This window comes from Apostichopus japonicus, chromosome 12 (genome assembly GCF_037975245.1).
Source record: "Apostichopus japonicus isolate 1M-3 chromosome 12, ASM3797524v1, whole genome shotgun sequence".
Classification (NCBI taxonomy): domain Eukaryota; kingdom Metazoa; phylum Echinodermata; class Holothuroidea; order Aspidochirotida; family Stichopodidae; genus Apostichopus; species Apostichopus japonicus.
The window spans coordinates 20,738,920-20,762,231 of NC_092572.1; the positions used below are offsets into that span (position 1 = coordinate 20,738,920).

At 39.3% G+C, this 23,312-nt stretch overlaps 1 protein-coding gene across 1 annotated transcript in view; it reads right to left on the bottom strand.

The window, feature by feature from the left end:
- Nucleotides 1-23,312, bottom strand: part of LOC139977381 (uncharacterized) — a 212,008-nt gene that overhangs the window by 150,092 nt on the left and 38,604 nt on the right. The window contains exons 33-54 of the mRNA XM_071986681.1: nucleotides 23,031-23,255; nucleotides 21,521-21,662; nucleotides 20,607-20,730; nucleotides 19,543-19,734; nucleotides 19,117-19,239; nucleotides 18,069-18,251; nucleotides 17,551-17,745; nucleotides 16,556-16,704; nucleotides 15,890-16,193; nucleotides 14,393-14,548; nucleotides 13,217-13,586; nucleotides 12,844-13,092; nucleotides 11,811-12,077; nucleotides 10,857-11,060; nucleotides 9,499-9,648; nucleotides 8,927-9,106; nucleotides 8,227-8,343; nucleotides 7,261-7,413; nucleotides 6,628-6,780; nucleotides 5,904-6,119; nucleotides 4,378-4,482; nucleotides 3,785-3,929 (exon numbers count right to left, since the gene is read on the bottom strand). Coding sequence (XP_071842782.1) covers nucleotides 3,785-3,929; nucleotides 4,378-4,482; nucleotides 5,904-6,119; nucleotides 6,628-6,780; nucleotides 7,261-7,413; nucleotides 8,227-8,343; nucleotides 8,927-9,106; nucleotides 9,499-9,648; nucleotides 10,857-11,060; nucleotides 11,811-12,077; nucleotides 12,844-13,092; nucleotides 13,217-13,586; nucleotides 14,393-14,548; nucleotides 15,890-16,193; nucleotides 16,556-16,704; nucleotides 17,551-17,745; nucleotides 18,069-18,251; nucleotides 19,117-19,239; nucleotides 19,543-19,734; nucleotides 20,607-20,730; nucleotides 21,521-21,662; nucleotides 23,031-23,255 — 4,102 coding nt within the window. The remainder of the gene's footprint in view (nucleotides 1-3,784; nucleotides 3,930-4,377; nucleotides 4,483-5,903; nucleotides 6,120-6,627; nucleotides 6,781-7,260; nucleotides 7,414-8,226; nucleotides 8,344-8,926; nucleotides 9,107-9,498; nucleotides 9,649-10,856; nucleotides 11,061-11,810; nucleotides 12,078-12,843; nucleotides 13,093-13,216; nucleotides 13,587-14,392; nucleotides 14,549-15,889; nucleotides 16,194-16,555; nucleotides 16,705-17,550; nucleotides 17,746-18,068; nucleotides 18,252-19,116; nucleotides 19,240-19,542; nucleotides 19,735-20,606; nucleotides 20,731-21,520; nucleotides 21,663-23,030; nucleotides 23,256-23,312) is intronic.

A 23,312-nucleotide genomic window follows, 5' to 3' on the forward strand; every position in this document is an offset into this window, starting at 1 on the left:
GAGTAGGTAGCGAGCATCCCCTTTTAAGCTTGACTGTATTCAAAGCTATAGCCCATAAGATGGTCAACAGGTATCCAGATCAACTACATCAAGAGTATCTGAATAGGTAGCGAACATCAACTTTTAAGCTTGACTGTATTCAAAGCTATAGACCAAAGACTATAAGATGGTCAACAGGTATAAAGATCAACTACATCAAGGATATCTCAGTAGGTAGTGAACATCAACTTTTAAGCTTGACTGTATTCAAAGCTATAGACCAAAGACTATAAGATTGTCAACAGGTATCAAGATCAACTACATCAAGGGTATCTCAGTAGGTAGAGAACATCAACTTTTAAGTGTTACTGTATTCAAAGCTACAGACCAAAGACTATAAGATGGTCCACAGGTATCCAGATCAACTACATCAAGGGTATCTCAGTAGGTAGTGAACATCAACTTTTAAGCTTGACTGTATTCAAAGCTTTAGACCAAAGACTATAAGATTGTCAACAGGTATCAAGATCAACTACATCAAGGGTATCTCAGTAGGTAGAGAACATCAACTTTTAAGTGTTACTGTATTCAAAGCTACAGACCAAAGACTATAAGATGGTCCACAGGTATCCAGATCAACTACATCAAGGGTATCTCAGTAGGTAGTGAACATCAACTTTTAAGCTTGACTGTATTCAAAGCTTTAGACCAAAGACTATAAGATTGTCAACAGGTATCAAGATCAACTACATCAAGGGTATCTGAGTAGGTAGCGAGCATCCCCTTTTAAGCTTGACTGTATTCAAAGCTATAGCCCATAAGATGGTCAACAGGTATCCAGATCAACTACATCAAGAGTATCTGAATAGGTAGCGAACATCAACTTTTAAGCTTGACTGTATTCAAAGCTATAGACCAAAGACTATAAGATGGTCAACAGGTATAAAGATCAACTACATCAAGGATATCTCAGTAGGTAGTGAACATCAACTTTTAAGCTTGACTGTATTCAAAGCTATAGACCAAAGACTATAAGATTGTCAACAGGTATCAAGATCAACTACATCAAGGGTATCTCAGTAGGTAGAGAACATCAACTTTTAAGTGTTACTGTATTCAAAGCTACAGACCAAAGACTATAAGATGGTCCACAGGTATCCAGATCAACTACATCAAGGGTATCTCAGTAGGTAGTGAACATCAACTTTTAAGCTTGACTGTATTCAAAGCTTTAGACCAAAGACTATAAGATTGTCAACAGGTATCAAGATCAACTACATCAAGGGTATCTCAGTAGGTAGCGAACATCAACTTTTAAGCTTGACTGTATTCAAAGCTATAGACCAAAGACTATAAGATGGTCCACAGGTATCAAGATCAACTACATCAAGGGTATCTGAATAGGTAGCGAACATCAACTTTTAAGCTTGACTGTATTCAAAGCTATAGACCATAACATTGTCAACAGGTATAAAGATCAACTACATCAAGGGTATCTCAGTAGGTAGAGAACATCAACTTTTAAGCTTGACTGTATTCAAAGCTTTAGACCAAAGACTATAAGATTGTCAACAGGTATCAAGATCAACTACATCAAGGGTATCTGAGTAGGTAGCGAGCATCCCCTTTTAAGCTTGACTGTATTCAAAGCTATAGCCCATAAGATGGTCAACAGGTATCCAGATCAACTACATCAAGAGTATCTGAATAGGTAGCGAACATCAACTTTTAAGCTTGACTGTATTCAAAGCTATAGACCATAACATTGTCAACAGGTATCAAGATCAACTACATCAAGGGTATCTGAGTAGGTAGCGAGCATCCCCTTTTAAGCTTGACTGTATTCAAAGCTATAGCCCATAAGATGGTCAACAGGTATCCAGATCAACTACATCAAGAGTATCTGAATAGGTAGCGAACATCAACTTTTAAGCTTGACTGTATTCAAAGCTATAGACCAAAGACTATAAGATGGTCCACAGGTATCCAGATCAACTACATCAAGGGTATCTCAGTAGGTAGTGAACATCAACTTTTAAGCTTGACTGTATTCAAAGCTTTAGACCAAAGACTATAAGATTGTCAACAGGTATCAAGATCAACTACATCAAGGGTATCTGAGTAGGTAGTGAACATCAACTTTTAAGCTTGACTGTATTCAAAGCTACAGACCAAAGACTATAAGATGGTCCACAGGTATCCAGATCAACTTCATCAAGGATATCTCAGTAGGTAGCGAACATCGACTTTTAAGTGTTACTGTATTCAAAGCTACAGACCAAAGACTATAAGATGGTCAACAGGTATCCAGATCAACTTCATCAAGGATATCTCAGTAGGTAGCGAACATCAACTTTTAAGTGTTACTGTATTCAAAGCTATAGACCAAAGACTATAAGATGGTCAACAGGTATCCAGATCAACTTCATCAAGGATATCTCAGTAGGTAGAGAACATTGACTGTATTCTAGCCTACATTTTAAAGATGGTGGACGACACCTCATAGCACCAGTCAGGTCAGATGAATGGTAAATTAATATGCAGTTTGGACTACAAAACAGTTTGTGGTACACTGATGGTATCTCATGCAAAACCTGACTCCTTTTTTTTCTTTTTCTTTGCCACATAATTTGCAGCTTTATTTGAAGAAAAAGAATTTATCATTTTCATAAACATCGGAGACGTGTAGCTTTTTTTGGTTACAGTAAGAGAATCTCTTTCTTTCAATATCTTTTCTTTCAAGAGTAGTTATGGCAAAGTAATCACCATCAGCAAATATGGCCATTTATTATGTGTATCTGGTCAAAAGGTGGTATTAAAGATCAAACTTCAGATAGGATATCTCAGGTAGTAGAGAACACAAGACTTGTTCTCCTCAATTAAACTCCATTTTAGCCAGTAATTCTGATTTCAAATGCTAAATATATAGTTATTGATGTCATCATTTTTGTTTTGAGGGCGACAACAGGCCCTGTTGAATTAATATACTGAGCCAGTCCACAGTGCTCTTCCAGCCGAAATGTATTAAACAAGTTATGTTACTGAACAAGTATCATACTAAACTATTTAACTTAACTGTTATTAACCTTAACCGTTAATATTTAAACTTAGACAGACTGTGTGGTAATTAGTATAAGTTTTGGCCAATATATTTGCCATGGATTTCTCTACATCAAGACCAAAAAATCCCATCAAAATTATCAATCCATTAAATAAGTTAGTAAGAATTTTCTAACCCCAATGAAATAACTCTTTTTGAATTTTCAATTTATTTCCTCAATCCCTCAATCAATGATATCAATCAATCAAATTGAGACAAAGAGATCAATTTAGTAAGAAAATCAAGATTGACTGAAAAGTGACTTAAATATATACGTAGCCACTTAGAGTTGATCCACACAGTAGAAAGCAAATTAATTGAGGAGACAAGTAACAACTTTTGAACAAATCTAGTAATTTATTTCACAATTCTTCAAGCATAGATGAGCCTGGGGTAAAAAACAAAATCACGGAACTTTGCCAAAATTGCAGTATAGGCTCCAGTTTGCGTATGCTACAGTGTGCTAGGATAATAGTTTTGTCCCCCTGCAGGTTGGATATCCATAAGTAATGAAAAACATGCGAACGACGGATCAAATGATACAACGCTGTTGTTAGAAATTCACAGACATTGAGAAGTGTAAAATCTCGGAGGTAGAAAAGAAATCACGGATATTCCCCGAATTCACGGAAAAAGCTCATGCCTGTTCAAGGAAAATTATCAAAAGCCAAAGAATGACAAGCTTGTCAAAGACTCCTAACTCACCCTGGATCACATGGGCCAGATGGTTCTGTCAGTCCTGTTCCGTTACAGTAGAATCCTCCTGAGCATGGCTGGCATTCCGAGGCAGCCTTCAGGCCATCACTGTCAGACCAAGAACCCAATGGGCAATCTTCTGGTGCAGGAGTACCTATTATTGAAGACAATAAGAAATTAAGTTAGTGCATTGAAGGATTTGGTCAGGAAAAGTAAGAAATAGGATGGTTTTTTTTCTTAAGTTTTTTTTTGTTTTTCTCACATATAAGAGCTAATACAGCTATCATTTGTACAAATGATTCAATCAGGGAAATGAATTTGCAAAACATGAAATTATGTAAATTTGACGACCTATTACAACTTTAATATTTTACAACTTATTACGTTACAAATTACTAGTTCACAACTTTATTCTTACGACAAAATTACTTCAATTGGCCATCTCTTGTCAAAACCTGTCTATAATGTATCATATACATATAAAGGATAACAGTGTCATTGGTCTGAAGTATTTAATTGGTTTGTAGAGCATGGTTCAATGAATAAGTGGATTATTTTTGAAAATGTTAACTTATCATTCAAGAGCCATAAGACATTTTTACCTTCTAAACAGTACTTTCCAGGTGGACAAGATTCCCCGGTTGTACCATCTGTAGGGGTGGAGGTCCCTGCTCTGGACTTACACCAATAACCAGCCTCACAATCACCTGTTGGAAGTGAATAGTATTAACCAGATTGATGAGTAATATTACATAGGAGAGACTGAGCTTGTAATAGTACCATGGATACTATGTACAATGGATACATGTAGTATGGTACAATGTAGTAGTAAGTACAAGTAGTAAGTACAATGTAGTAAGTATAATGGATACTTGTAACAGTACCATGGGTACTATGTACAATGGATATATGTAGTATGGTACAATGTAGTATTAAGTACAAGTAGTAAGTATAATGGATACTTGTAACAGTACCATGGATACTATGTACAATGGATACATGTAGTATGGTACAATGTAGTAGTAAGTACAAGTAGTAAGTACAATGTAGTAAGTATAATGGATACTTGTAACAGTACCATTGGCACTATGTACAATGGATATATGTAGTATGGTACAATGTAGTATTAAGTACAAGTAGTAAGTACAATGTAGTAAGTATAATGGATACTTGTAACAGTACCATGGATACTATGTACAATGGATACATGTAGTATGGTACAATGTAGTATTAAGTACAAGTAGTAAGTACAATGTAGTAAGTATAATGGATACTTGTAACAGTACCATGTACAATGGATATATGTAGTATGGTACAATGTAGTATTAAGTACAAGTAGTAAGTACAATGTAGTAAGTATAATGGATACTTGTAACAGTACCATGGATACTATGTACAATGGATACATGTAGTATGGTACAATGTAGTAGTAAGTACAAGTAGTTAGTACAATGTAGTAAGTATAATGGATACTTGTAACAGTACCATGGGCACTATGTACAATGGATATATGTAGTATGGTACAATGTAGTATTAAGTACAAGTAGTAAGTACAATGTAGTAAGTATAATGGATACTTGTAACAGTACCATGGGTACTATGTACAATGGATATATGTAGTATTGTACAATGTAGTATTAAGTACAAGTAGTAAGTACAATGTAGTAAGTATAATGGATACTTGTAACAGTACCATGGGTACTATGTACAATGGATATATGTAGTATGGTACAATGTAGTATTAAGTACAAGTAGTAAGTACAATGTAGTAAGTATAATGGATACTTGTAACAGTACCATGGGCACTATGTACAATGGATATATGTAGTATTGTACAATACATATTAAATACAAGTAGTAAGTATAAAGGATACTTGTAACAGTAACACTTATATCCACCCATACAAAAACCCAACATGTATAACCCACCCACCTCACCCCTACCACCCACAATACAAATATATACACATATGCATACATACACAATTGAATACAAATACACACACCCATATAAACATATATATATATATAAGTATATGCATACACATACATATATATATATACCCATGTTAATATAAACAGCCAATGCTGATGTCCATTGCCACACTAGGCCTTTTCGTGTCCTTACCCGATGTGGTGTTTAGTCCAGTACCCATACAGTACTGGCCGGGTGGACAATCCAAGCACTGGCTCTCCATCTCCAGCATGGTGTTATAACTGTATGTCCCATCGGGGCATCCATACTGCGTCGAGTATTCCGTACCATTGGGGCAGTAGTATCCCGTGGGGCACGGGTAGAGTGTGTAGTCCGAAATGGGGGCATCAGCAATGTCACAATAGTAACCTGTGTATTACAATCAAATAGAAAATAGTTCAAGTTGAAGGTTTACAGTCTTGTCCATGCGACTTTACAACTTAATCCCTTGTCATTGGTAACTTGTCACACCCACGCACCAAAGTGTGCACAATTCAAACAATCTCTCTTAGGGCACCACAGTGCACCACATCTATGTGTCCCTCGGGGTACTTTCCCATAGGGTGTAACTATATTTTAAGTTACCTTGCAAGTCCCCATTCATACACCTGGGTGTAGAGAGGCAATGGGGATAAAGTGCCTTGCCCAAGAACACAACAAGAAGATCTGGCCAGGACTCGAACCTGCAATCCTTAGACCACAAATCCCTAGAACTCGAAATAATAATCCAAATTAACTCCAAATGAATTTTACTAATCATTTCAATTGAAGAGTAACATTCATTGTTCTTCTTCCATATCCTTATGAATGTCGACCAATCCTCTAGCCTGTAACTGTTGTTACTTCATGTTACGTGTGTGTGACCTTTGACCCCTACCTGCATTACAGTCTTTGCATGAATACTGTGTGCTCTCATCCTGGTACGTGCCCGATGGACACTCCACTTCCTCTGGGCTACCCACGTCACAGTAATACCCTGGTGAACAGGGGAAGGCATTGCTGATATTCTGGCCTCCTGGGCAGTAATAACCTAAGGGACAAGAAAAAGAATACACCAAGTCCCAGATCAGATCATTCCATGATACAATCTATACTTGAGTGGTTTTACTTGGAATAATTTTGTTTTTACATGGAGAGAATTTGAGATGGAAATGCCTACAACTGCTTCAGAATTTGTTCTATTATGTTCTACGTATTTTTTATTTTCGAGATGTTCCTCCACCAAACACTCTCTCCTCCCCCCCTCATCCCCTACCCCTCCCATTTCCCATCCTCCCCCTCAGAATCCTACCGACAGAACAATTCATGAATAGCAAGATTGATAATTGCCTTCTAACATATTCAATCAATAAAACAATAAGAGTAACTAATCTAGAACAGTCATTTCATATCATGATAGTTTGGTAGATTCAAGCCGCTGAAACTATCATCATTTCTGGTTTACTTTACAGTAATATGGGAGCTTTCAACAATGGAAACTGCAACCAGATATGAGTCCCCTTGTGAGTACCTGCATCACATGGTCCTGTTGGTGCTGTTAGACCCTCGAGTTCACAGTAATAACCTGCTGTACATTCAAAGCAGTCCGACTCTTCATCCAGTCCTGTGGTATTTGAAAAAGTTCCCCTCGGACACTTGGGCTGGTTCGGTCCTGTCCCTTGCTCTGGATGAAAAGAAAATATTTAATATGGATCAAACTGTTTTACATATAGATGGCGACATTTAAGCGATGACTCATGTATCTGTCAGGAATGTGAAGTGTTGTAGAGACACTATGTTGAGTCAAGAGACAATTGCCACTGGATGTAACTTAATAGTAACTGTATGAGTGCAATTAGTTAAATTCATAATATAAATGCACACTACTATGCAAAGGAGATCATCCCTCCCTTTACCCACCACCCTGTTGACATACCACCCCACCCCCTCCCCACCCCCCCCTGCCTGCTCTCCTTCCATCAGATCAACAGCTTCAAAGTCACTGAGTACATCTGTTACCCTCACTTAAACCATACATGCATGAAGTATCAAACCCAGGGGACTATTATACTCACCACAGTATCTTCCCTGAGGACATACATCTCCTGTGAGGACATCTGTGATACCCTCACTTAAACCATACATGCATGAAGTATCAAACCCAGGGACTATTATACTCACCACAGTATCTTCCCTGAGGACATACATCTCCTGTGAGGACATCTGTGATACCCTCACTTAAACCATACATGCATGAAGTATCAAACCCAGGGACTATTATACTCACCACAGTATCTTCCCTGAGGACATACATCTACTGTGAGGACATCTGTTACCCTCACTTAAACCACACATGCATGAAGTATCAAACCCAGGGACTATTATACTCACCACAGTATCTTCCCTGAGGACATACATCTCCTGTGAGGACATCTGTGATACCCTCACTTAAACCATACATGCATGAAGTATCAAACCCAGGGACTATTATACTCACCACAGTATCTTCCCTGAGGACATACATCTCCTGTGAGGACATCTGTGGGGTCGGCTCTGACAGCGGTACGGTTACAATAGTAACCGGGATCACACTCACCGGCAGGGTTGTCAAGACCTGACAGAGAAAGAAATGGAAGGTGATTGGTTGCAGAGTCTTGACCCAATTGATGTTTTTATGATTCAACCAATGCCAAACACTCACGAAAGATTTTATATTATCTTATCAAACAGTAATGAGGTATGACAACATTGGGTATTGATTACTCAGTAACTTCCTCACACACTTGAATTAAGGAAACCCTTATGTATTCCGGGAATATTTATCCAGTTTTTCATCGCAATAATGCTATGCAAAATGCTGTGCAAAATGGCTATGCAAAGTGCAAAATACTATATAGTTACTGTGTACAGGAACTGCTGTTCCTGTACACAGTAACTATATAGTAATTTATGGGAGACATATGTTCAGAGTCTTCAATACTGCTATGTTAAATGATAATACTAAATTAATCTCTGTTTGTTACCTGACTGTAATGAACTACACGTAGCAGTGACGCTGTAAACCATTAGATGCAAAAAATTGTACAGTAATAATGGTTTTCATCATATTTCCACAAAGTTTCTGGCTATCGTAACATAAATCCTGTTAGTTTATTTATCGTTTCCCCATTGTTCTTTACACTCATCTGAAGTGTTACCTTGAACATCACAGTAATACCCTTCGCTACAAGCGGTTGGCTCCCACGATCCCTCTGGGCAGTAATAGCCAGGCTGGCAGATACCCCCAGTGGAGGTCGAAGGGCAGAGACAGTCACCACTGGTGTAGTTGTCAAAATCAGAAGGTGTGTCTGTCCAGGCCCCCTGGATGCAGAAGTACCCTAAAAGATAACAACAAAAAGGTCATTATAATCATGATCAAGAAAGAGACCAAATGTCCTTCCCACATTTACCAAAGGGTTTTTTCATGCTTTTAAATATAGCTACTACAAGTTTTTCAAAATTCTGTTTATAGTGATTTGTGGATTTTGCCGACATTATACTAACAATTTAGAGTCGTCAAACTGTTACAAGTCTTGCAACTAGACCAGATTTGAAAAGTAAACATAATGGTATTTGTTGCAAAATCTTCAGGTGTTAACTCCACATTTCAACTACCACACAATTTCCTCTTTGCATTCTATAAAAAAAAAAAATCATCTCCAACAAACTCCTCGTATGGTTTTATTTATTTTGTTTTCTTAATTTCAAGTAACGACTGGGGTTCACTTACCCGGTGCACAATCTCCAGTGTAGGAAGTATTACCCTCAAAGGCACAGTATTTACCAGGGTCACAAAGGGTGCAATCGTCCAATGTCTCCCCTCTCAAGTTGGCCCTGTACGTCCCCTTCGGGCAGGGGTATTCATTGGCATGTTTGGTACCTGTGAGTGACAACAAAATAAATGTCCACAGTCTGTTCTTGAAGATGGTCTTGAAATTTAGTCATATCACTGGTTCCATTATAGTGTCACCGGTGAATCTATATGCAGGCCCCCTCCTTAGGTCAGTTCTATATGCAACACTACGTACATGAGGCATAAGATACACTTTCAATCCCTGCATTGCGACAGAGTACAGATGAGTCCACAGTAAAGTAGTACAGATGAGTCCACAGTGAAGTACAGATGAGTCCACATTGGAGTACAGATGAGTCCACAGTGAAGTACAGATGAGTCCACAGTGGATTACAGATGAGTCCGCAGTGGAGTAGTACAGATGAGTCCGCAGTGGAGTAGTACAAATGAGTCCGCAGTGGAGTAGTACAGATGAGTCCGCAGTGGAGTACAGATGAGTCCACAGTGGAGGAGTACAGATGAGTCCACAGTGAAGTACAGATGAGTCCGCAGTGGAGTACAGATGAGTCCACAGTGGAGTAGTACAGATGAGTCCACAGCGGAGGAGTACAGATAAGTCCACAGTGGAGTACAGATAAGTCCACAGCAGAGTACAGATGAGTCCACAGTGGAGGAGTACAGATGAGTCCACAGTGAAGTACAGATGAGTCCGCAGTGGAGTACAGATGAGTCCACAGTGGAGTAGTACAGATGAGTCCGCAGCGGAGGAGTACAGATAAGTCCACAGTGGAGTACAGATGAGTCCACAGTGGAGTAGTACAGATGAGTCCGCAGTGGAGTACAGATGAGTCCACAGTGGACTAGTACAGATAAGTCCACAGTGGAGTACAAATGAGTCCTCAGTGGAGTGCAAATAAGTCCGCAGTGAAGTACAGATGAGTCCGCAGTGGATTACAGATGAGTCCGCAGTGAAGTACAGATGAGTCCACAGTGGAGTACAGATGAGTCCACAGTGGGGTACAGATGAGTCCACAGTGGAGTAGTACAGATGAGTCCGCAGTGAAGTACAGATGAGTCCACAGTGGATTACAGATGAGTCCGCAGTGAAGTACAGATGAGTCCACAGTGGAATACAGATGAGTCCGCGGTGGAGTACAGATGAGTCCACAGTGGAGTACAGATGAATACAAACTTTCTTACAATTGAGTCCACAGTGGAAAGCATGATACTAACTAACATCCATTTGACCCTCCTTAAATTTAGCCAGAATAATTCTACTTAAATTAATTTCTCACCATTTGGACAATAATGTCCTGCTGGGCATCTGTATGTGATATAGCTTGATATTCCCTCCGGACAATAGTAGCCAGGGGGACATTCAAAGCACTCGGCTTGTTGTTCGAGCGGGTTGTAAGTGCCCTCCGGACAAGATAAAGGCACAGATGTACCCGAGGGGCAGTAAGTTGACACTGGGCAGGGTCCTCCTGTGTCATCATTTCCTAAAAAAATTAAGATTAAGGAAGAGGTATGTGAAAATTTACGTTAAAGATCCTAACCATCTTGAAAACTATATTTCGTGTTATTGTTTTAATTTGACAAACCCACATGACATTTAACCACAAAAACACCTGGTTACAAACATTAAGCTGCTTCAGATTTGTAAGGTTTTTTTATGGTCTAATCTAAAACAGAAATGTTGGTTCTATCCAATAAAATTACTGTATTGGTGATTTATGCTGTGAATATGCAAACTTTAAACTTTGTTTGGTATTCCTAGTACAGTTTTCGTAGGCTTATGTCAACAGATTCAGTCAGCCTCTAGGTACATTCTCTGGACTTCAAGTTGGTCCGTTACATTACCAACAAAATTATCCTCCCTAGATTGGCCAGGCTACCTACCAAGGGGAAGCAACTTACAAAAAACTCAGGTCAAATCAACATCAACATCAGAATTATGTATGTATTTTAGATCCTCCTGCAAGCAGGAACTCGCGAAGAAGCCTCGTTGGCTTATCAAAGCCGCAAGCTGACCGAAGTCAGTCTCTTAAATTCATATTTAACGTCCATGATTATGAATTGTCAATTGTCAACAACTCTGTAAATGGACGACATACATTAATCTTGGAGTGACTCAAACTCTGGACCTTAGACCATTATACCGAGGTTTGGATTTTGACCTACGACCCCACACAGATGCAGACTTACCATTCACAAACTTTGACACTTTGATTACGTAAGAGCGGACGTACCATTTGGATTCGGGTAGGATGCGCCATAGTTACAGTAGAAGCCCGGATCACAGGGCCCCTCGGGCTCGGTCAGGTTGTAAGTTCCGCAGTACATTCCCAGGTCACAAGGATCGCAGTCCTCCGCGGACTCCAGGAGGGTCCGATCCGAGTACGTTCCGTTCAGGCAGGGCTCAGGAGTGTGGGTACCCAGCGGGCAGTAGAACCCGGCTGGACAAGGCCCACCGATACCACTCGTGGTGTCCGGGGTGGGACTACTGATGTTGACACCTGGAAAGGCAGATTGAGACAAAATTAGAGCAAGAAAAGAAGATGAGACACTTAGGATGAAATAATAAAAAAACGAAGGGGCAAAAGTAAGGAAATTCAGACAAGGGAATATGAGAGAGTCGGGGAATGACAAATATTTAAGGCAATGCGAAGATGATATCGAGAAATGATAAGGACTGCTGCATATGAGAAGAGAAGGATATGGGACAATCAGAAAACTATGGACAGACATTGACACGAACGAAAAGAGTAAAATGGAAAAAATCAGAACCACAAACAGGGCATTGGAAGAGAAATATACAACGAGGGTCATCTTATTAAAACCAAGATTGAAAAATCTAGATTAGACAATCCGGAAAGAGAAAATGAGACATCCCAGACGAGGAAACATGAAAAAATCAGATCAGAAAATGTGACAGTCAAGAATAGGAAATGAGAAAGTCAGGAACAATCAGAAAAATAGGAAGAAATAAGATGAGACAATCAGAAAAAAGAAAATGAGATGAGATGAGAAAAAAACGAGAACTGGGATGATTCGAAAAGAAGATATAAACGAATACTCGGGCGATGGTAATAATATATAAACATATCAAATTTTGCATTATGATATTATATATGTTATCTTGTTTTATCGTGATGGAAATTAACTAAATGATATGAAAAAAAATACATAAACAGTGAGTCTAGAGTGAGAGAATAGCTTGAGAATTTAGTGTTACCATATGTTGCATGACAATTTACTCATGGTCAACAGGAGTGTACTGACCTGACACGCAGTAGTAGCCAGGGTCACATGGTCCAGCAGAGGCATTCACAGCATCGAAGGATGACGCCCCCAGGGCGGTGCAGTATTTACCGGGGGCACATGGGAGGCACTGGTCCTCACTCCCTAGGCCCAGGTCGGGGTTGTAAGTGCCACGGGGGCAAGGAATGGACTCATTACCGCCGGTGTTTACAGGACAGTAGTGGCCCTTGGGGCAAGCCAAGAGACGCTCTCCATCGGGACAATAGTAAGCTGATAGAAAGTGAGAAAGATTAAAGAAGATTACAGAAGAAATCCACTGTCTGATCAGTGCAAGACAAGCTTTCTTACAACACAGAATACACCTTTAGTGCATATGGTATAGTGCCATACTTACATGCGGGACAGTCAAAGCATGATGCTTGACCGGTAATGTTGGTGTAGTACCCTCCCTCACACCTCTTTGGTGCAGGGGACCCCTCTGGACAGTAGAATCCCACCGGACAGATGTTCCCTGTTACGTCATCTGTCGGATATCGTGTCTTAGCCCGCTCAGTACAATAGTAACCAGGGGCACAGAGGTCGTTGGGCTCGGTGAGAGCTTGCCCAGAGCAGACCATTCCCGGGGGGCAATCAGAGCAGTCGTCTTCTGATGTTGAACCAGACCAGTTACCGTAGGTGCCATTTTGACAGGGTGTATGGTAGGGGTCTGGTGTACCCTCAAGACAGTAGTACCCTAGTGGACAGAGTCCACCTGTATCATCGTCCTGTGGAACAATGGTGAAAGAATAACCCATTGAGTTGTGTGCACATATTGTGTGTGTGTGTGTGTAAATGGATCGTTTTAAAACTTTCAAAATGCTATTAGTGTCAATTATTGTCCACCTTATCCAAACTTGACTGTGTTGTATTATGTATGTAAGCTGTTACAAACACCCAACTGCATATGTGTGTTTGCACTTATTTTGTTTTCTGAATGAGGACTTGAACACAGGAATTCCATGTCCTCAGAAGTCACTTAAACATAATTACCATGTCCTCTGAAATATTCTTTTGTTAAGTGTGCATTGTTAAGGTAAGGGTACGGATTTGAACAATGGAAAATACAATGGGGTCCTCAGTCTGAATGTAAAACACACCTGTTTGTGTGTGTGTGGTAGGTCTAGTAATGTCAACTGATATAAATGTAATGCATGTATCTAACACACTTGTATACCTCAGAAAGTGTCAACAATTAAGTTTGCTATTAAAATAACTCCTTTTGATTTGATTTTCCAGTGAGTGACTTAACAATACGTAATCCTCAAGAATGCAAATAAATTACATGGGATATGATGAAAAGATTACCACATGCCATAAATAACATTAAATTTAGACAAATCTGTGGCACTGAGGGTAATTAACAGAATCATCCATGTTTTGTCTCCCCAAAGATGTCAATGAGATAAATTCTGAATGAAAATTGGAGTTTAATCTCTGATATAATATACAACCTCCAGTAAAAATAAACATATCATCTAAACAATCGTAAAAATGCCATCTAATAGGAAAAGACTTTTATTATGAGACTTACCACAGGATGAGAAAAGTTAGCCCCTGATAGACAATAGTGGCCGGCTGCACATAGACCAGAGGGTGCGGATAACCCAAGAGAACCACAGTAGGAACCAGCCGTGCAAGGGTCACACTGGGCCATCTCTTGCGCACTCGATTCCAGTCTGAATGTACCCTGGGTAAGGAACAACAAAAAATATTTCCACTTTACAATACATCTCTTTTAAGCAGGAACCTTCATACATTTCATATCATTACCCAGAGGTAATGGAAGCTTGACAGACGTAATCAGACGTTTCTGGTCAATTTTTTTAAGATTATTTCATAAGACTAAGTACCTATTAGAGATCTGTATAGAGGAAATGCCATCTTACATAGTGGGGACTTTTACTATGTCATCTTGTCATCTTGACCAAACCAGTTTGGAATATTCACATATATTAACCCCATAACCTTCCATTTTACTAAGGAATCCATGACATTGTAACCATGCAGCTGTTCTTAATTACAGTTACAACACACCATCTTGTCTACTACAATTTTGTGTCCCTCAAAATAAATATTTCTGTTTTACTTTCTTAATTTTTGACGTCAGTTGAAGTCCATGTACTGCTTTACCATTTCCTGTGCAAGTTTGGTGTACTAAAGTAATTGTTTTTTATGTCACTTTTCAGGTCAATTATTTTTTGCATCATTGAGTGTGGTAGCATAAAAATTGTGGCAAATGTAAGACAAATATGATTGCAGATTTTTTTCTTCCACTTTCTTTTATCTTGTGATAGTTTTCAGTATACAGCAAATGATGTTTAACAGATAATCACAACCTGACAATATGTACACAAGAGAACACTGTGTACTGTACATGTACACTGCTTTAAAGAGGATATTAATAGGCGGAGGGGAGGGTCCAGCCAGCTCAAGATGTATGGAGCAACATGTCACTATTGCTAGTCACTGTATACTTATGACTAACTCCAACTACTCCTAAAATACTAATCTTTCAGAATCTTTACCCGTGGACATGGATATGGGACGGTGGTATTGGGAGGACAGTATGCTCCAGAGATACATGTATGTATGTATGTATGTATATGTGATCTTCCCGCAAGCAGGAACTCGCGAAAGAAGCCATGGAGGCTTGTAGACTCGCAAGCTGACCGAAGCCAATCTCTCGGCACACATCCATTTAACGTCCATGTCAGGAAGTTGTTATTGAACAACACCCTTGCCAGACGACACACATTGCTGTCGGCGGGGAATCGAACCGGGGATCTCATGACTGGGAGACGCCGGCGTTAACCACTAGGCTATACACTCCGCATGGCAGTGGTGTTGATGACTCCAACTAACTCCAACTACTCTTAAAATACTAATCTTTCAGAATCTTTACCCGTGGACATGGATATGGGACGGTGGTATTGGGAGGACAGTATGCTCCAGAGATACATGGCAGTGGTGTTGATGACTCCAACTAACTCAAACTACTCCTAACATACTAATCTTTGAGACTCTTTACCCGTGGACATGGATATGGGACGGTGGTATTGGGAGGACAGTATGCTCCAGAGATACATGGCAGTGGTGTTGATGTTCCTGTATCGTTACAGTATGATCCCTGAGGACATCCTATACAGTAAGAGGACTCTGTGGCAGTCTGGTACGTGCCCCTCTCACAGGGCTCCGGTTTAAAGGCACCATCCTTGGTGAAGTGCCCCTCTGGTGTGGGGTGCTGGATGGGTGTCCCAGCTCCACCAGTACAGTAGTAACCACCCTTACATGGTCCTGTAGGCTCTGGGTTGTTATCTCCGGCACAGTAATACCTAATATGGCCAAAAAATATATATATATAAATTCACTAAAGATTTGTAATTAATTTTACTTTATAATTTCAAATTATCATTAATGGATTAGCATTACTTAGACATCAAATTAACTATAGCTATTTTGGTTGATATTCATAATTTTCCTCTTTTTTTTTTCTTTTTTTTTATTACATTCTATTCTAAAACCAAATTAACATGACGGTGCTTCTCAAAAAAAATTTTCAGTTCAAACAATGAGGTGCAATTGAAAACAAATTTGTCATTAAGGAAAAATTATAACTTTGATACCACACAATATGCAGTTTAATAGTTTAAAGAATACCAAAACTTCAATTAAGTGGTAGATATTATGGTCTCACCCAGGATCACATGCTATGCAGTCATCAGCTGTCTTTGATCCAGAGGAGTTTGAGTATGTCCCAAGGGGGCAGTTTGCAGGCCAGGCAGATCCAGCTGGACAGTAACCACCGGGGGGACAAAGACCGCCTGTAACACCATCTGCTGGTGCCTATCAGATAGTATATGTACATTGAAAGTCAGAGAATTTTCCTTCAAATGTGGCAAATGAAATAGTAACTTTTAACAGAAATACTTACGTCCCATATTGCTATATAGTGGATGTCAAACAAACATTTCAATCAGAAAAGGTAGCATAACTGATACAGAATTTTAAATGGAAAGTCGGTTAAAAAAAAATTTAATGGTTTAAGTTGGAAGGTTTGCAGTACTGTATCAGGGCAAGACTGGTCACATGACTTCTCAACAGGCAACAGTCAGCCCCTGGTCATCGCTAATTTTCACACACAGACACACCAAAGTATGCACTATTGAAACAGTCTATCCGGGGGTATTCCGGGCACCATATCACTCTATGTGGCACTACCCGCAGGATGCAGCCACATACTTTTACTTTATTTACAAGTTACCTAGCGGGTCTCCACTTATACACCTGGGTGAAGAGAGGCAACGAAATAATCTGGCCAAGACTTAAAACTGCAAATACTTAGATCACATTTCCATTGCCTGCAATTACTTGTGTTGGTGTAATAAATGTACAATGCCGTAACAATCATAACAGCCTCAAATCTGTGGGACAGATAAATCCTAACGGGTTCATCCTGATTTATATATATATTGAGACTCTTCACTACAGATAATTGCTCTTGTATTCTGACAATCTCACCCACTCCCTCCCTCCCTCCCATCTCCCCCAACAACCCCCTCCCTAACCTCGGATTCTCTTTCAAATTACCAACTCTCTTAGAGGAGGGCATTCCCCTACTCCTCCCCTATCCCCTCCCTGTCTGTTTCATTTCCCTATTGGTTACATGTGTACCTTTAATCTTGTACTTACAGAAGTGTAGGCCTTCTCCTTACAGTAAAAGCCAGGGTCACACAGGTCAGTCGGTTCTGTGTTTGCAAAGCCCTCGCAGTACCTCCCACCGGGACACGGAGAACAGTCTTCGCTGCGTCTGAGACCCGTAGAGTTACCATAGGTTCCGGCTGGACAGGGCTGAGGGAATGTACTTCCTGATACACAGAAGTATCCCTTCAAGTTAAAAGGAAAAAAAAAAGAAGAAAGGGTCTTGATTTTATATTCTATTCCCTCCAGGAAATAAGTCAATGTTCAAATTTTGTGTAGCATTTTCAAAGGCTCTGAATTTTTTCCTCTCATTGAATACTATTGTTCCTGTGTATATATATATACATCATTACACTTGTATAGCAACTTGAGCAGTTTGCATAGCATTTTGCTATGTAATACTGAATAAGTTATTCCCAGCCCTCCCTAATTACAAATTAAAACAAAGATATTGTCAACCTCATTCTTTTACACTCCTCACTTCATGAAGTGAATCACTCTCTTCTTACCTCTGGACATTCTTCAGGCCAAGCTAGCCCCGGCTGATCACAGTAGTACCCAGATATGCAGGGTGTACAGCCCTGAGAATTCTCTCCCGCGCTGGCATTGAGGTAGAAACCGACAGAACAGGGGTTCTCATAGGCGTCACCTGTACCCTCAGGACAATAGTGACCTCCCGGGCAATCACCAGCCTGTGGAGAATGTAAAAATAAGGCACTGTGTTTGATCCTCACTCACAGCAATGACATTTACTGCTAGAATAACCAACGCCTTAATAAATTACTCAAAGTTAAAACCTTGCAGGTAGCTAATTTTGACTATCATTTGGGATCTTTCATAAAAAATATATATAATAAGTCATAAGTCAAAGTTTTTTTTTGTTTTTTTGACACAATTATTATTTCAATGATTTTGATTTTCTATTCTCCAGGATGTGTGTATAAATTATTCTGAGGATTCAAGAATCTAGGTTTCAATTACAAATTTTTCTAATTGTCTAAAATTTGTTTATGCAATCATTGCAGCATGTCAAGAATATAAAAATAAAGGCATTATATGTTTGATCCTTAAACTCACAGCATTGATATACTACTTCTACACAGTATCACCATTGCCTTACTGAATGGCTCAAAAGTTAAACCATTTCTGGGTAACAAATTTGACTACCATTTTGATTAACATCTTTCATAATAACAACATGGGATAATTCAGTGTTTAAATGTGGTGTTAAGGCTATGAACTTTTGTCTTTTATAACATACTATAGTTCCTGTGTACAGGAACTGCAATACTTCTTTGCAATTGCATATTGCAGTTTGCATAGCATTTTGCAAGCCAATACTGGATCAAATTATTTCCTGTATAAAACAGAAAAAATCATTGTGTTTTGTTGTTTTTTTTCCACAGAAATGGCACAAAGGGGAAGCTAGAACAATTATAATTTCCACGATTTAATTTTTCTACTTTCCAGGACATGGATAACCTATTTTAAGGATCTAGGATTCAAAAAAAATTACATTTTAATTATAATTTTCTGATTTGTCTAACATTTGCTTACCGGAGCTGATAGACCTGGAGGTGAGCAGTACTGCCCCGGAGGACACGCTTGGCATTCGGATTCCTCTACCAGCCCGATCTCATCTGAATATGTACCGTTAGGACACGGCCTTGGGAAAGGATCCTGTGTGGTATAGATGGGATAAAAGATAACTGAAGGATCAAGATCAGTTCAATATTTTAGGAAAATTTATACTTCAGAATAAATTAAGCTAACAATGAGGATAAGTTAGAGATCTAAGTATAGTTTCATGAAGAAAGTATTCATTCTGTCAAGTTAAAAGATATAGATATATCACAGGGATCTAATAGGACAAAAAAAATCTTACAATCATACTGTCAGTAATATCCGCTGAGTATTATTGATCCATGTACGTTGTCATCACTGAGACAGTACTATCCTGTGAGTATTTATTTATCCACATACCTTGTCCCCACTGAGACAGTAATATCCGGTGATGCAATAATCACTCTCCAGGTCCGGTGCGGATACTCTACCGTAGTCGCAAGTCATACCAGCCGGACATATCTTATAATCATACATGTCATCTTGACTGGTTATCTCAATGTCGCAGTAATAGCCAGCCTCACATGTGGTGCATTCAGCAGCTCCAGAATCCTGGTAAGGAGGAAAAATGAGAAAACAAGCCATGAACAACATTAGTTAAAGCAACAGAGAAACAACAGCACTTGTCAAGTAATCCCCTCCCCCCTCCCCCATCACTCCTCTTCTCATAGCTCTCTTCCGCCCTTGTTTCACCACACCTTTCTGTCTTTGTCCTTCTCCAGTATATTCCATACCCACTTTCTTTAAACCTCTCTTTGTCCCTCTTCCTTTAATCCTCTCTTTGTCCCTCCTCTGTTTATCTCCTACCTCTCCTCTTCCCTGTTGCTTTCTTCTCTCCATCCCTTGTCTACTAATCCCCTTACATCTATCTCATTGTGTTCACCATGCTCATTAACCTGTCTGTATTCTGTGTGTGTGTTTGTACCTTCTGTCACTGTTACTTGTCATTTAGCCTTTGAAGAAGATCCAGCTAGGATGGAAACGTCAGGCCAACTTACTTTTACACAAGTTACAATCGTATCAGACAAACAAACTTTTAAAATCGGAATCAAATATTAAGTATTAAAAGAAATGTGACATTTCATTTTTAACATGCATTAAACTGATTGCTGCAGTAGTTATTATTTTTTTATTTTTTTGTACCAAATTTAAATAGCGCTCTTTTCATGCTTCATGCTCAAACCCCACAAAATATGAATAAGAAGAATAAAATTGACACAGCTTAAATATTAATATAAAAAAATATATCTATATATATAAACGAAGGAATAATTTTAAGAATAATATAGATTTACAGTGAAATTCCTAAAAAGAAAGAAAAAAGTGATTTTAAGTAAATTTAAGTAACAAAATGACAAAATCCCTTAAAATATGAATACGAAATATGAATTATGAAATAGAAACATGAATGTTAAAAGGCTTACAGAATACAGCCCCTTGGTGCAAGGAGCAGGGTCTGTATTGCCAGTGTTATTACAGAAGTATCCAGCTAAACAACTGAAGCAGTCATTCACATCTTGGCCTTCCTCTTCGTCCCGATATGTACCGCTGCAACAACAAACAAAATGAAGACCAGAGTTATAGGTTGAAGACATAATCTATGACATGATTACTACATGAATGCAACTAGTTTCTGGCCAGAAAAATTTCACTGAATAAAAACCACCAGTAAAACTTATACTACAAACCAATACTGCAATCAGCCTCATAACACCCAAAAACTACTACTGCTGCAGTCACTGGGCAATCACTTAGCATCAGTTCCAAGCTGAATTTTACTATATTGGAGAACCAATTCAAATGTGAAAAGCAGAATTGCATGAATGCAAAGAAACTGACTATGCTTTTGCTGCTCAGCAGGGTAAGGCCTTGACCCTGATTATAAACAAAATAGGGTTAGGCCTGACCATAACAACACAGGATTAGGCCCTGACCATAACAATAGAGGGTTAGGCCTGACCGTAACAATAGAGGGTTAGGCCTGACTATAACAACACAGGGTTAGCCCTGACCAAAACAACACAGGGTTAGGCCTAACCAAAACAATACAGGGTTAGCCCTGACTGTTACAATATAGGGTTAGGCCTGACCGTAACAATAGAGGGTTAGGCCTGATCGTAACAAAACAGAGGCACCACAAACAAGTTTCAAGTAATCATGTTTGTGGTTCTCAAAAGGGAAAGGCCAATATTACCAAAACCCTCACCCTCACTCCATCATAACTTGGTTAAGTGTTAAAGATATTTTTATTAAACACATAGCAAAAATCATTGTTAATGCTAACAACAACGACAATGAAAAGATGTTTGAAAGCAAACACGTATCCAGTGATACTTACGCAGGACAAGGAGTGGGTAAAGAGGATCCTTGAGGGCAGTAGTTACCCTCTGTACAGTCCACACATTGTTCCCAACGAATGTTTCCTTCTTCGTTGGAGTAAGAACCGGCATGGCATGGGTACTGTGTGTCATACTCCGTTCCTAGGGTCGACAATACATGATAGAAATAATCTTAGTATTCATTTTGATTCCAAATTTACCCAGTGACCTTTGACTAGTCTGTTCTGATATTTCGCTTGTTCTTGCTTATATTAGATGTCAGATCAGTACAATAGATTCCTACATATTGATAATAATAATAATAATTATAATAAATGAGACTTATATAGCGCCAAATCAGTAAACAAAAGTCACTGCTCAAGGCCCTTTACAGAGAAAGCAGATTAATTTACAAAAGTAAAAGTGAAAAGATGGGTCTTAAGTAGACTTTTGAATGTAGAAAGTTAATATGCAAGTTCGAATGTGATCTGGTAAAGTGTTCCAGAGATAAGAGCCAGAGTATTCAAAGCTTCTGTAACCATAGGTCTTCAAGCGTGGAAACAGTTAAATGCAGTTTGTTGGAGGAACGAAGTGTGATCCATAGCATCTATCTGCATGTTTCATTTCAATTCATTTTTGTTTTTCTTTATTCTTCTTTTTGGTATTGTTTTAACTTCTTGTTTTTCCTTTTGAAACCCTACCAACTGTTCTACAACACATTTTTTTCATCTCACTAAACTTGCATTACGAGTTCAACCTGGTTAGCCATTGCCTGCTTTATACCCGAAAAAAGAAATGGCGATTTTCAAAGGTATCACGTTATCTACGAAGTAACCAAAGATGTCTTCCTTATCTTAGCTAATGAAGCAGCTGCAGCAGGAATAAAATTTCACAAAAGAGCTTGAGGAGTAAGATAAGGAAGACAGCTTAGGTTACTTCGTAGATCATGTGATACCCGGAAAATCGCTGCTTTTTCCAGGTTTAAACACAGCGAGGACTAACCAGGCGCGTAGAGAGGAATTTGCCAAGAGAGGGGCAAAACTACAGGCAAACTATCAGAGCATCTTAGCATTTTCTCTTTTGAAATTACTAGCGATATCATAAAAACATACAAAAAAAATATGCTCAAGGGGGGCGGTCACCCCCTTTGCCCCTCCCCCTTGGCTACGCGCCTGGGGCTAACCAGGGTGAACTTGTAATGTGACAGAGCAATCATACTGTAAGGTGTGTTATAAAATGGTCTGATTGCAAAAGTCTAAGCCAAACATATCCATGAGATGACTGTCTTAGATCTCTCATGGAGTTTGCATAATTATGTAAACGATTTGTCCTTCCTCTCCTATTGTCTGCCTGCTCTAAGCAATATACTTGTTATCGTTTCATTTGCCCATACTATACGATGCTCTACAGTGCATAAACACGGCTACTGGGCCATCCAGATACCATCTTTAATATCTTTCATATTTGAGAAATCACAACCAATAATGTGTAATAATGGCATGGTCAAAATGTAAGTGGTCAAGATTTTACCTGCAGGGCAGTAGTGTCCAGTAGCACAGAGTCCTGTTGGTTCTGTTGAGCCAACCAGGCAATAGTAACCTCTGGGGCATTGGTAACACTCATCTGAAGCAGCTAGGTTGGTCAGGTTTGTCCAGGTACCGGCGGGACAGGGGTACTGGGCGGGATACTGGGTGCCTTCGGGACAATAATGGCCCTGTGCGCAGAGCTCAGGAGCCTTCTGTTGGCCTCCAGTGCCTGTCCAGAGAAGGGAACACAAGGACACATTGTTATGCTAATAGCTACTTTCATATG